This window comes from Zingiber officinale, chromosome 11A (genome assembly GCF_018446385.1).
Source record: "Zingiber officinale cultivar Zhangliang chromosome 11A, Zo_v1.1, whole genome shotgun sequence".
Classification (NCBI taxonomy): domain Eukaryota; kingdom Viridiplantae; phylum Streptophyta; class Magnoliopsida; order Zingiberales; family Zingiberaceae; genus Zingiber; species Zingiber officinale.
In genome coordinates this window covers 94,189,448-94,203,947 of record NC_056006.1, presented here as the reverse complement: position 1 = coordinate 94,203,947, position 14,500 = coordinate 94,189,448, and the positions used below count along the sequence as shown (strand labels likewise).

At 37.7% G+C, this 14,500-nt stretch overlaps 2 protein-coding genes across 3 annotated transcripts; one reads left to right on the top strand and one right to left on the bottom strand.

Annotated features, from left to right (window-relative positions):
- Positions 1-4,522: 4,522 nt before the first annotated feature.
- Positions 4,523-9,646, bottom strand: LOC122031889. Of its 2 annotated transcripts, XM_042591097.1 has the most exons (6): positions 9,333-9,646; positions 8,425-8,630; positions 7,500-7,794; positions 7,103-7,210; positions 5,256-5,500; positions 4,523-4,891 (listed from the first exon to the last, which is right to left on the bottom strand). In XM_042591097.1, the coding sequence occupies exons 1-6, from the start codon at positions 9,561-9,563 to the stop codon at positions 4,795-4,797; spliced, it is 1,182 nt and encodes a 393-aa protein (XP_042447031.1). In that variant the 5' UTR covers positions 9,564-9,646; the 3' UTR covers positions 4,523-4,794. The 2 variants fall into 2 exon arrangements, with proteins under 2 accessions (XP_042447031.1, XP_042447032.1); XM_042591098.1 differs by lacking the exon at positions 4,523-4,891 and having other exon boundaries at positions 5,417-5,681.
- Positions 9,647-9,998: 352 nt separating this feature from the next.
- Positions 9,999-13,690, top strand: LOC122031942 (uncharacterized protein At2g23090-like). Its single transcript, XM_042591175.1, has 3 exons — positions 9,999-10,228; positions 10,341-10,381; positions 13,301-13,690. The coding sequence occupies exons 1-3, from the start codon at positions 10,156-10,158 to the stop codon at positions 13,418-13,420; spliced, it is 234 nt and encodes a 77-aa protein (XP_042447109.1). The 5' UTR covers positions 9,999-10,155; the 3' UTR covers positions 13,421-13,690.
- The last annotated feature ends 810 nt before the right edge of the window (positions 13,691-14,500 follow it).

Here is a 14,500-nt window from a genome sequence, read left to right as displayed (position 1 = left end):
TATAGACTGTATTACATGCTTATTGTTGGTTACTACAGTTTACTCAGCTATGGATACTTGTTATACTGTTAGGAGACTGTACTATAGGTTATACTGTTAGAATACTGTACCTTAGGTTTGTTGTCGGTAGTTATATGTTATTGTACATATCTATTGGATTACCTGCTGAGTTCTTTGGACTCACACCGTTATATTTCTACTTTTCATGTTGAGGCCGTCAGGGAGATTCCAGTCGCTAGCCCCCTTGTCGCAAGGATTTCTCATTGTTGATATTTGTTATTATTTCTATGCATATACCGGTGATGTGGGATTTTTGTACTTGGACTTTATGTTGACTTTTGGGTTTGCTACTCTTATTTTCCGCTGCGGTATTTCCATTATTTCGTTGATTGTGTTTTCTTCGTTATTGTGGAGTAGGAGTTTACATATATCTGCGATGATTTCTCGATCGTCTTTCCTTTTTATTAATTTTTGTTGACAGCCGGACGCTGTATTTTAAATTGCGTGGATTGTTTATATAAATTGTGTGGATTGGATATATATAATTGCTTGGATTGTTGTTATTTGTATTGTATTGTTCCGGTCGTGTGGGCCGAGGAGTGATATATGTATTCTGGGATTCATATTGTCACCCGTACAAGGGAGATGCTGCCGAAATTTCTTCTGACAGGGACTACCTGGGGCGTGACAATGATAACCCTGCACAGTAACCTAATGGAATTAGGTGCTAATTGTTTCAAATGGATATGAGAATAAGAGCAAACTTTGGAGAAGACTAGGTGCATAGGAAAACAAAGGTCAGACGAGAACTAGTCCTTGAGAAAAGCAAGAAAGCTGACCGAAGGAAGATGGGGGCAAACGTAACCAAAGGGGATGACGATGCAATGATAAAGAGGAATGTGATTGGAGAAATGTATATGCTCCACCTCCTCGCCATTGAAGTCAAAGGCGATGGAGGTATACCAGAGCTCGTGGATAGCGACGAGGGGAGAGGAAGCCATGGAGGAAAAAAGATGAATAGAGGACGGAAGAAAATGAACTTATGGTGAAAGCAAAAGGCTTAAAGAATCACCAACGACAACAGAGAGGAGAATGTGAAGAACAAGATGATTGATAAAACTATAAAGTTATATCAGAAGGTGAAACTTAAAAACTCTAGTGAAAGTCGCTCTCAACCATTCGACCAAGGGGAGGAAGAAGAGAGGTTTAATCTAGATCATTGTTGATCCTGTCCGAGTGATGAGTGGATGGACGCTGGGAACGTGGCGCTCTCCGCTGTCTTCGGCTGGTGATGTGGATCTCCACCGCTACCTGCAAAGAAGTCGGGCCGAGAGGAGTTTCCCGGCGACGACCCTCCGACGCTCAAGTCAGACAAGAGGCAAGCGAAAAAGCGGCATTGGGAATCAGAGATTGCATATCCATCTCAAGTCTGAGGGCTCTCATATATATAGAGCTATGGGGAGGCTTGGGCACTCCCATCGAGGCGTACACGTGTACCTCACCTTACCTCGGTATGGGCTTGCTAGCAGAGCATGTCTGACACCATACTGCTACAGTCTGAGCATCTCTCTGATGGGACGGCAGACCATTCCGTCTTAGGCTTCTGCGTTATGGCCTGGTCGCTGAACATACCAGTTGTCAGTGACAGGTGTTTTTGAGGATGATGCTCCCATTGTTTCCTCTGTCGTCTGGTCTCGTTTCTCCGTGCCGAGTGTCCAGCTGTTCGGCCAGCACGTTACTCCCAACCGGGCATAGATATTGGTCCGATCGGGCAGGTTCCCAGTCGCGTGCTAAGACGAGCTTATTCCCGCCCATGCTGCTTTATGCCTTGGCCGAGCGGACTACCCGCTCGGCCCCGACTACCCTTTTCACCTTGAGCGTCGGAAACCAGACTCCCGTCAGGGGGGTTATTGATTTTGCTCGGACTCGCTAGGCTGGTCGGCTTGTTAACCCTACTCCTATCCAAATGGCCAAACCTTAGGCTGATCATTTTGCCCTTTGACCTTCACGTGGCGTTGACTCCCCTCCAGAGGGGGTCCCCTTACCTTACTACCGGATCAATTGCATTTCAATTATCAACTGTCACATCGAATCTCAATAGTCACTTGTCACATCGAATATTCCGTAGCGCAGGCATGTGACACGTGTCAACATGACATAGGCCGTATTTATGAGGGATGGAGGACAATAAGCAAGCTTATGATAAAAAGGTGTATTCATCATATCGGGCATCAATTAGTATAAGACATGTCATGTTTCCAAGGCAACAAAATGACGTCAGCTCGAGCCGAGCAATGATACGAAGGAGGAGTGTCTTGCCAGGAGGCAAAGGACACTAGAGTCATCAACAATAAGTGTAGCATCGTCTTGAGCCAGGTGTTACAACAAAGTGCAAGCATACAATCGAAAGACAGGGGGGCAACAACAATACAAGTGTCTAGTCAGTCAGACGGACAACCTCCTTCAACTTGACTTGAGGGAGAGACTTGTGACGCGGTGAATAAGTAAAGCCTCTAAGTTGTGTCAAAGTCAAGGAGGCTGGATGGCATGACAGTTAGAGTCAAAGAGTGTCAGCATTCAAGGCCATTGCATACGATTGTCTTAACCCAGTGGTCATTGGTTCGTACTCTTTGGCTGGTCGGACCCTGAGCCCCTCGTTATGGCTGAAGTTCCAAGCCAAGTCGGTACCCTCTAGAGCAAAGTCCTCTTCATTACTCGGGCTACTATGATTAACTATTCCAATCGAGTCATCCAGTCGAACGTACCTATGGTTCGATCGGACAAACTGAACACTTGGTCTGATTGAATTAAGTGGCCAAACTGAAAGGCCGAGTGGAGGAGGAACCTCAGACAGCATCCCCCGAATCCGACCCCATGGCTCTTGCAAGCAATAGTCGGTCCGGCTTTACGAAGGACTCGGTCAGCTTGCCAGGTGAGGATATTGTGGGCCTCTCAACCCACGACATCATATTCTTTTTTGACATTTTATGCCATGGAGGACAGAAGATATTCTATATACAAATTGTACACTAGAAGCTTTCAGTCTGCCAAACGCAGAGATTGTGCGTCCATTTAGAAAAGGTGTCAAAGTATTTGTATGATCTATCCTTTTTTAAAAGCACTTTAAAATTCATGCATAAACAAACAGTAACACTATAAAAGATAGTTTTCATCTACAAACATAAGTATGCGATGCTATGTAATTTTACATACTCATAGTTACTGTTCTTCTTATTGTTCATTATACTCGACTCGATCACTGGCTTAAATGTTAGAATGTTTGTATCGGGGATCTCTTCCCTGATTCGACTACTAACATTTCTTTTGACATACAACACCACTTAAAATTACTTTTTACTAAATCAAAGTCTTAACACTGTCAATGTCAAAATCACATACCTAATAGATCATCTCTATCTGAGACACGATCAGTGAATCAAGAAACCGAGTATGATATGACGTGGGAAGGTATTTTACGCCGTCTCATTTCGATCAAACACGCTTGCACCACACGTGTTTTCCTTATCCATCCATGTATGTATGAACAGGCATATTGCTGACAATTAAGCCGCAGACATTAACAGGCCATCAATCTCTGTAAGCGAAATTTGCTTCACAAATGAAATTTTGGCAACCCCATGATTGATACCATTCGCAACATCGACATTAATTAGAATTATTAAACTGGACAAATGTTAAACGGATGTGTGTAAAATATATTTAAAATTAGTATTTATTTATTCAGCAAAGTATGGTATACGTATACGAATCTAAATAAATGGTATCCAGATTTGAGCTTAATATACTTTTTTTTTATGTGATATTTTTCATAATTCTACGAACAAATATTTGTAAAACTAAAAATTTCTAATTCTAGACAAGTTCTTGGTAATGAGCTGAAAAGGTTAGTAGAATAACTTTAAAATATAACTTATATTAATTCATTTGACATGAAAAAATTAATACGATAACGATTTTATCCATGTTCATAGTGAATTTAAAATCACCATTAACAGAAAGTTCAATTGATAACTTATATGCCATTTAATTAGTATCGACTGACAATCATTTATCAAAAACAAAAATAATACTTGTTGATTAATTTTTAGCAACTAGAGATCCAATGTTATTATACATTAACATCATTAAAAGCTTTAGATATCTAAACTTCTTCTATTTTCAAGAGTAATTATTCTATTCCAAACAACAGAAGAACATGATATTTGTTACCATCGCATATGAAATGGCTAGAGTGAGTCACAGTTACTAACACCGAGCCAGACTACCCGACTCGGATATCTTTAACTAGCCAAGCAAACTATAACATACACCCTTGCACCATAATTGACTAGGCTTGCATCAACAGTTTAACAGCATAGATATAGATCTCTGGTTTCAAAAATCTAGTAAAATCGATTACTGATTTGCAAACAACCGAGACTAGTAACAAAATGGATCTGATTACTAACATTATTCCACTAGTCTGCAAATAAGAACCCATTCTGGGCTCCAAATACCAAAATGAAATGAACAGATGTAACTTAACTAGTTGAGAATGGTAATTTACAAAGGTTGATGTTTGAAAAATACATATTTCTGATTTCTCAAATCTTTTGTCATCAGTATCTACAATCACCAAATCTAAAGACCATCTTCGACTTCCAAATGATTGATGTGAACTTGTGCAAACTTAACAAGAGTGGTTCGTCTCGTCAGTGCAAGGGGTTGAAAAGCTTCTTCATATGTTTTTTCTCTACTGAACCAAAGAAGCAAGGTTAAGCAACCGAATCGCCTTCATATGATATAGTCTGTCTCAGTAGGGATTGTCAGAAGTTCCATCAGCTCAAGACGGTATTCGAGGCCTCTGATGTAGTGACCCATTAGCATGCACCTGACCACAAGAAAACAAGGGCTTAAAGATATCATTAGGGAGAGTTTTAGTATAGAGGTTGAAGTTTGACCTTCATCTCAATTCAAATATTTAGATTCAGAACGTTTACTTGAGTTTAGGAAATTCTACTTCTAGTTTGATCTGGAATTTCTCTAAATTCTAACAGTATGTTTACGAGAATAACCATCTTCATTGTACATGAAATCAAAAGGGCATTTTTGTTATGCACCCTTTCAAAAGAACCACAAACATAAAAACAATTTAGCTATAGCAATTTAAATTTAAGTAACTAAATTGAAACAAAGGTCACAGTTCACTAGCCTAATCAAAAGTATGCCTTCAATGAAATAATAATTTGTAGTACCAGAACAGAAGGCGTGCAAGATAATCCCGGGGGATGGATATAATGGGCTGAAATTGTGTGGAAGTGTTCTCAACAAGTTCCTCATGGTCATCTTTACCAACGCCTAAGGTTCCACTTGTTGGATTATCAGAGAGATAAGGGGGTTTGGAATGCATCTTTGGAGAAAGAGTTGCAAGGAGGCCATGCACAATTGAGTGGATTGCTTCTTCTACACCAGGACAAGTCGGCTCTGAAAGTTCAGCAACCTGGACAAATTATACGCTGTTATAGAAACAAGAAAAGCAAATTCAATGAGCAAAAAGAGTCCCACCAATGTGAACTCTGGAGAGGGTCAAGAGAACCAAGGCAACCATCAGCATTCATGGAGAAATCAGTTGTTCTCATTATCTGAACAAAGGTCACTCGGGTTGCAACCATCTTAAAAAGCTGTGAAATATGTTATCCAAAACATTCCTAACAGCAGGGAAGAAGAGTAGGAAATACTAAAACAGAAATAAGCTTTCAAGTATCTTTCATCATTTTTTTCTTTCAAAATGTAGCTTCAATTTTAATTAAGTTTATAGATAATACAAGTAAAAATATTTCACTACTATTTTTATAGGCAATATGCAGTAAATACACCAAAGTTCATTATATAAAATGTGTTCTTAATCTCGGTAGAAAAAAGTAGCAAGGGAAACTATATTATTATTATTTGCTTGAAACATGTACAAGTACTCTTGGAAGAACAGGAAGATTAGCTTGTTGTTTCAACACACGAAGTATTTATCTAAAAGAGTTTACGGACATTTCAAAATCAATGGATCTCATAGGCAAGCCCAATGTGAATGCACAAAAGGAAAAACCATAGAAGAGTTTCAAAAGGCTAATCTTGTTAATCAGGATATTGAAGAAGTCAAAGAAACTAGACAATTTGAACAGGGAGTTATTTAGTTACACTGGAAGTTGCTTGTACCTCCATAAGCAAAGGCCTTCATTATTTAGGACTTCGAATCAGATAACCTATACTCCCTCTCACCCCTACTATATATGTGCATGAATACAATTACTCTAGCGCATAATATGCTGATTTTGTAGATCCAACATCATCTCACTTATAAGAGATATGGCTGCCATTGACCTTTACCAATCCTTTAGTGGCAAGGACTTCTTGAACTGGGAAGCCCATTAGGTATGGTTGAGTTATAGTAAAAGTGCCATATCATATAACCAAAATAAGAACTTCCAAGAAGAAACGTGAAACACCTATATGATCATAATGTTTATGAGGATAATTGTAGAGAGTATTTTTTGTGAGTTCTCTCTATAGAAGTTGACAAATATTACTAACTCTATAAAATCGTTCTGATAGCACATATTGTAAAAAAAAAAAAAAAGGACAACCCGGTGCACGAAGCTCCTGCCATGCGGGGTCCAGGGGAAAGATCCATTATACACAGACTTACCTGCTTTTTGCAAGAGGTTGTTTCCAAGATTCAAACCCGTGACCTTTTGGTCACATGGCAACAACTTTTTTTTTTTTGATAGCACATATTGTATTTGGCAATAAATTAACACATGGAAATTTATATTTTTATGCCAACATTCTGTTAGCAGGACCTACTGAGTGAACTTACATGAGTTTGTAACAGATGTTGTAGATGATTATTGAATAGGTAGCTGAAAATATTGACTAATGCAAGCTTGTGGTCAACGTTACAGTTAAAAAAAGGGTTTTATTATACCTATAATGAGGCATTAGCACCCAATTATATAGAATCCAAATTCTGCTAGTTAATAGAAATTAACAAGCTGGGCTAATTATACACTTTTGTAAATGTTACAAACATACATAAAAACTCACTAACCTTCTCAGGTTGTAATGATCTTAGATAATCCAACAAATCATTCTTTTCCTCTCCAACAAACTGTTGCATCTGCAAGGCAGAATTTCTCCTCTTGATATCATGCAGCTCCTGTAAGTACAAAAGCACACAGAAAACCATAATCATGGAGATTAATGGATCATTGGTTCACGAAAATTTATAATAAGCGTGCATATGAATGTGATGTAGCATAGGGCCCTAGACAATAAAGTTAAGAGTTGCAATGTATGGCAGTTAGTATAGATTGAATTCATTATGAACTCTGAAACAAAGATCTATTCAAGAAGAGATCTGTGATGCCTAACTCCCACTAAGTAATTTTATTTTTCTCCATGACAAATTCCACAATGCTTTTCCAAGAAATAAGTGGTCTTAATACCTTTTCTGCAAGATTTATACGAGATTGCATGTAGGAAATGTATTCTTGAACTTCAGTTGTTAACTCCCCAAGATTGTTGATACTGATATCTGCACGTAATGCTTGATCTTGCTTTTCGAGATTGTCATGAGTATTGATTCTTCCAGGAGAATCAGATACTCTTGAAGACTTGCCAAATGAAATCTCTGAGTTATTTTCATTCAAAATTTCTGCTTTTTCTTTTTCAGTGTTGTCTTCAATGATATCTAGATTTCTTTCAAGGTATAACCTATATTCAGCACTGCGCAAAGTGTACCTGCAACACAAATAAAAGACTGAAGTAATCTACAAGGCAATAATTAAAAATGGAAATGCACAATGTAAATACTAAATTAAGCATGTAGAAAATAACCTAAGCAAAATTGATCAGACGTCAACTTTTGTAAAGTATGAGATCTCTACTTTTGTGGGAAAAAAAATCATATTTTGATAATGATAACTTTTAATGGCAAACAGCAAAAAGTCTTCTGCAATCTAAACAACATTAGATTTTGATAATGATAACTTTTAATGGCAAACAGCAAAAAGTCTTCTGCAATCTAAACAACATTAGATTTAAGAATGGTGAGAGATTAAAAGGTGATTCCTACTAGAACAACAATTTCACAGAGAGTAAGTATTCTGATAGTGTCTCTCATTACAAACAGTAAGAAAGTAAGTTTCCCATGGTTGAATACAGAAATGTGTCTCTCATTACAAATAGCCCAGGAATTCAACTTTTCTTTGTTGTTGTTTCTACCAAAGAAATTAATTGAAAATACAGAATTCTGATAGTTAGCATTTTAACCTTAAATGAATCAATAAGAACGAAAACACAAGCTTTTCAATTAGTGTATGCCAAAAAAATTTGGAATTACAACAAGGTAGATTTGCATCATTAGTGTACCCTGTCTTCATCGAAGAAATGAGTAACTTGAAGAGTGGTTCCCATAAGGCTTCTATATGGACTTGAAATTGATCCGATGGAAGTAAGCCAAGCATGCCTGAAATAGTCCTCTTCATTGCATCCACTGTATTGGCTGGAACATCCTTTTGAATGAGGCTCACATCCAAAGGCTCTATCTCTTGAACCAAATTTAAGATAATAGAATTCTGAAATGCAAAAGTTAATGAACTTAAGATACCATTCGAGAGAACACAAAAGTATACTTAATTGGTATAATATGAAAGAGTTTAACACAAATATAAAAGTTATGGAAGGAAACAAGGTGAGTAAACAAATAACTGAACTGTTAGATTATAACAATAACCAAACCAGGAAACAGGTAACTGAACTGAGCAACGCCCATTTTATAGCTTGAGATAGCTATGTTTGAAATTTACATTTTTAAGCAACTCAAACTCGATGATCAAAGTTCTCCATAATTATACAAGCACTAAACCTACCTCCTTGAGATTCTTTACTTTGTAATACCTCCATTAGTAGCACATAAAAATAAAAAACAATTGTTTTCAGATAATTTTCCTGACAAAAAGCGGATATGTTAATACTTAATCCACGAGGAACTACTTTCAGAATAAATTCGTTATCATTACCAATTCATTTTATGCTGCCGAATAGTCATCTTCGTGTCTATTATCTCAACTAGATCCCGAAATTCATCAACACCGATATGTAATAATATTCTACAGGTAGTACTTCTGGCTATATAATTCCAAACGTGACAAACAATCTAACGATGACTGAAATTCATGAAATCTCATTCTTTAATTTAATGCGGCAAGGCTCAACCAGCAGAAGGGATCAGATAATCCCAAAGCGAAAGGGAAAACCAAAAGGGACAAAAATCCAACCTTGGAGGAGCTTCCGTGTGATTCGATCTCATCGAAGGATGAACCTAAGGAGGCGGCGACGAGGACAAGTGGGCGAGGCCTGGATCGAAGCCCTGACGGGGGGAGACGAAGCGGACGGAACGCCCGCCGGAAAGCGAGCGACGGAAGAGGCGGTGGGAGGGGCGGCGGGGGAGTAGGACGGAGCCGCGGGAAGAGCAGTGCCCTAGAGAGGACGGCGACGGTGGTCGGCATGCCCCGTCGCCCACCCAACACGTGCCTTACCTTCCCTTCCCCTTCTCGATTCCCCCGCGACGAATCCGTCTGTTTTTGGCATTGGCAATGGCCATCACATATCGCCATATCAGAGATCAAATGTTCAGTGAACCACAGCGATCCATCTTAACAGCATGATCTGAACCGTTCGTCTCGAAAAACATTTCATGTAAATCACCCACGTTCAATTGTTAACTCTCATTGTTCGGCCAGGGCAACACCTGATCCGCAGAGCACTAATGGAATATCGCAGTAATGGGTAAGGCTGTACCCGAATCCATACCCTCCAGTGATTGCAGACAATGTACGTAATACGGTTCGGGTGTTGGAAGAGTTTTGGTTTTACGGTCCAGGCGTATAAGATGGGTTTAGCCGTGCCCGCGTACGATAACCCAATCCGAGCCGTTAATGCGACACTTACGCGTTCTGCCATTCCTTCTGCTTGTTTCGTTAGCTCTCGTTCGCCCCTTTCTGATATCCTTCCTTCCTTTCTTCCTTCCTAACCCTCCTTCCTCAATCGATCTCTCCTTCCCGTGGATCGACTTCGATCCGTTCACAGAAAAAAAGAGAGATGGGTGGAGGCAATGGCCAGAAGTCGAAGACGGCGCGGGAGAGGAACCTGGAGAAGAACAAACCGACCAAGGGTATGTCCCACTTTTTATCTTCGGATCACATAGTTTTATTTGTTTTGGGATAGAAACTATCTTTCTGGTAACTTTGTATGGTCTCATATTGTTTCTCCCACGTCGATCGCAGGGAGTCAACTGGAATCGAACAAAAAAGCTATGAACATTCAGGTTGGCTCTTTTGTCATGTTTTTTTGTTCGTCGTTATTTTTGGTTTAGATTATTAGTCTATAAGACGATTTGGTATCTAGTTGAAGGGAATTTATTGGATTCGAGCCTGAGAATTAGATTGAGCGGGTAGGTCATGGGTGTTTGAATGGATGGTTGGTCTTGGAAGTTAGGGTTTTTTGCTCGATCTTTTTCTTATATCGAATTAAAATGAGTGGAAGATTTGAGGAGTAGAGGCAGGCAGGATGCTCTAATTAAGATATCATTTGGTCAATGTAGAAGTAAGATTCATGGAACCGAAAAGATGAGATAAACACAACTCGATAATCCTCAGACTGTTTATTTTACTGTAGTGGAAGATCTTATCTTCTGGTCTATCTTCAAAGTGTTTAACCTTTATATGCATGTTTCTTATGAATCCGTTCTATCATAAGATTTGCATTTCCATTTGAGGCTTCTACACAACGAATTATCTCAAAGCTTCAATTTTTTTATGGTTCACCATTGATCAACCTATTTATAATTCCGTGTTCCCAGGTGATTAGAGTATTAATTTGTGTGATGCAGACTTTATTATGCAACCTCAGTGACTTTTTTTACAGATCTGGAGCTTGTCAAAGTTTACCTTATTTTTTAATAGCAGCTAGAACACTCAGATTAGATTCAAATACAAATTTCATTACTTGTGAAATAAAAAATTAATGAAGCTGCATAAAAGTTGGAACAGCTATTCTTAATTTGTTTGAAATCTGATGTACCATTGCATCAGTTGATTGGCATGACAACCAAAATCAATATAAGTGAAAAAAATATATTTTTTCAAATAATTTAGAAACCATGTGAGGATTAGGAAGATACCTGTGCTAACATAAACAACTCTAATTTGATCTTCATAATTCTTTCTTGGATGGCATATTTGATTGTTTAAAACAAAAAAAAAAATGTCACACTTGAATCCTTATTTAAACTGGCCAGCAAAATGTTTCATGTCTATGAGCCATCTCAACAAAGAAGAAGCTCAAGGTTCACTTATGATTAATTCCAACTTAGTACAGAGAGAGAAAGGGCTGTGATGACTATGATCAATGCAGTGATGTTTATGCTTTTTAGGGGAGACTAGCAATCTGCACATGAAGTTTTGATGCTTTTGTACATATATTTTTGCTGTTGATCACTATAAAAAACTTAGATCTTGTCTACATTTTGCTATACCTCATAGGTGAATTTAGTTTTATGCATTCAAACTGTATGATAGTTGTATATTCATACAATATATTGTTAATGAATAATATCTTTACAGTGATTACATATGAATCTGCATATACGCTTTCATAAGCATATGATATACACCACCATCTTTCGCCTTCACTTTGAACTGTTTTCTTCACAAATTTGTTACTTCCAGCACCAACAACACTTGATGGATTGATCAAAGAGCATAAGTACTGGGAAGCCATATTGGTAAAGGATGGCTACGTCCTCTATCAACATTATCATAACTTAAGCCTTTTAAAAGAAGACAATTCATGGTTTGATTTAAAGGACCAAAAAGAAATAAAGTCTGTCTGACAACTGAAGGTAGCATTAGAGAGCAACGGCTCACATAGGACTACAGGTCAACTGCCTTTTTTATCTTCTAATACTCTTTTAGCAAGTGCAGAAGTTTATTCCTTCTAGCAATTATGCAAACCTTTTCTGACAGTTATAATTATAAGTCATTCTGTTTAGTAATAAGCATCATCCTGTTTGCTTGTGAGGAAGCTGATTTTACATGGAGTGGTTTCTTCAACTGCACATGGTAATTTTTGTATTATGGCTTCCCCTGAAAACTTTTGTGCATTGGAGAAGAAAGTATAGGTGAAGAGATGGGGAGGGTAGGTAAGGGAGAACTGTAAAGTGCATATATAAACTGATAAGTGGAGAATTCAAGAAATTGCTGGATTCCTAAACCAATAAAATTAAATTCCTAACATCAACTCCCACTCTTATACATTTTTTCACTAATAAGCTTTATTCTCTGTATCGTGATTACTAAATTGGATATTTGGCAATCAAAATGACACTTTTCATGGCTTCTAGAAGGACTCTGCTGCTAATGGGTCAGATACAGTATTTGGTTAGAAATGTGTTACAAATATTGTGTCATGATTAATTGATTAGATATTGGATTAAAAAAGTTTATATTGGCTGTTTAAAATGTCATCTTCTTTGCTTGTATCAAATTATACCTGTTCCAATTATTTTGGATTGACTATGAGTTTGAACTTTATGCGCCAGTACCAGTAGTGACACTCAAATTGATTAAATTTATTTTTGTTACATTTAATAGAATTTTATTATCCGTCTTTCTCAATTCCTCACGCCTTCTACTTTAATTGATTGTTGCTGAAGAATAATAATCCAAGGCAGTCTCTCATTCTCACCAAATGATAACTCAATTCTTCTTTTATTGTGGATGTAAGAATCTATGTACCTTTTCTGACACATGTATCTCTAGATAGCAATAATTTGAGAATCTTTTCGCATTTATGTGGCAAAAAGGTGGTGGTGCATTCATCCAACCACTCCATGCCCCTTCCAAAGCGTTATGAAGGGAGGTAAATCACAGTTCTCTCTAAATGGGAGGGATTTTATCCCTCCGGAGATGGTTCCCCGGGGATTCAACCGTTGTGGCAATCTAGCACCCGAGAACCAACTCGGCTACCCGTGGGACGAATCTTTTAGCTTTTAGCTCATATGGATGCTGTGTCACGATGTATGCCATTTCATGTGTTATTTGTTGGTGGTTAAATTACAGCATTACACATTTTTCTTGAAAATTCTCTTATTGCACGATCCATATGTAGAAATATGCAAAGCTCTACCGAAGTTTTTCTTGGTCACGTTCATTTGGTAACTCCGTGATTCTTGTTGTGAATCCAGTGCAAGGTATGCATGCAAACTTTTATATGTACTACTTCAGAGGTCAAATGTCGAGAACATGCTGAAGCAAAGCATCCCAAGAATGATGTCTATCAATGCTTCCCCCATCTTAAGAACTAGTTCCAGCCTAAAGAGAGCATATCCATCGAATCAGATGTGTGTAAACTGTTGATGTATGGTAATACAGGGTGTGCAGACTTAATTCGGTCTGCTTCTATGTTTGTCATCTTTATCTCGAACTCATGCCTCTGGAGTGTTGAACATGCTTCTGGGACTAATGTCATGATTGTACCCTAAGCTATGTTCTTGTGATAGATGACGTCGGAATGATTTAAGTTCTATGTTTCTTTTCCTATTATGATTTAAAGTTATCTGTTGAACTTGTGCTTACATGGCCAGGGAAGTTTGGTTGATTAGCCATCTGTTGAACTTGTGCTTAGTTGGATATGCCTACCACAAGTGTCAAGTTAATTTTTTAAATAACCAGAACGTTCAACTTTCACCCGACTAATCCTAAAAGTAAGTGTATGTAATATGTGAAACTATGCATTATTTAGCTGTTTTAAGTAGTTTTAATTGTCGAATGCTTTTTAAATAATTATCAAGATTTTGACTTCGCACGAATCAAAGGCACCCTAGATTTTCTTAACTACAAACTCACTGATTAATTTTGGATACACCCATGAAATCTAAATCTATTTAATAAGAATTACACTTAATTATTCTCAAATTTTAATATTTATTATCTCTTATAATTTTGTACGAAACTTGAACCCTTTGAATTCCCCAAAAAAATTTCATGAATCCAAAGATGTGAACAACTCAAACAAAACTATCACTTCTATACCATTTCGCAAGATGTCTCCTCCAATGATAATAGCAATAATAATAGACGGTTGTTTGATATTTCTATTTTTCCCCAATTGAATCTATTTATAAATTATTGGTATCGTGACAATGATCCGGTGCGACCCATTGCCTAGCACTCCTGCCTGCACACTTCAAATCTTTTCTTTGAAAATCTCTTTGTCCCTCTGTGTGAAATTAAACAATGTTTCTCGTGAGAAACACGTGACTCCGCAGACGAAAAAAAAAATTGTCACCGAAAACCTCTTCTGTGAGAAGAAATTTCACGACGAAAGCCCTCTCTATTATATATTTTTTACACATATCACAATGCGATTCTACACTGTGATGACA

Bases quoted from the DNA above. Each gene is read 5' to 3' on its own strand.
- LOC122031889 (XM_042591097.1), bottom strand. From the start codon at position 9,563: ATGCCGACCACCGTCGCCGTCCTCTCTAGGGCACTGCTCTTCCCGCGG. The intron at 7,211-7,499 runs GTATTAAGACCA...TTGTACTTACAG, and splicing joins GTATAAATCTTGCAGAAAAG to GAGCTGCATGATATCAAGAG. The intron at 4,892-5,255 runs GTACTACAAATT...TCTTGTGGTCAG, and splicing joins CTTGCACGCCTTCTGTTCTG to GTGCATGCTAATGGGTCACT.
- LOC122031942 (XM_042591175.1), top strand. From the start codon at position 10,156: ATGGGTGGAGGCAATGGCCAGAAGTCGAAGACGGCGCGGGAGAGGAAC. The intron at 10,229-10,340 runs GTATGTCCCACT...CGTCGATCGCAG, and splicing joins GAAGAACAAACCGACCAAGG to GGAGTCAACTGGAATCGAAC. The intron at 10,382-13,300 runs GTTGGCTCTTTT...TTGTGAATCCAG, and splicing joins AAAAAGCTATGAACATTCAG to TGCAAGGTATGCATGCAAAC.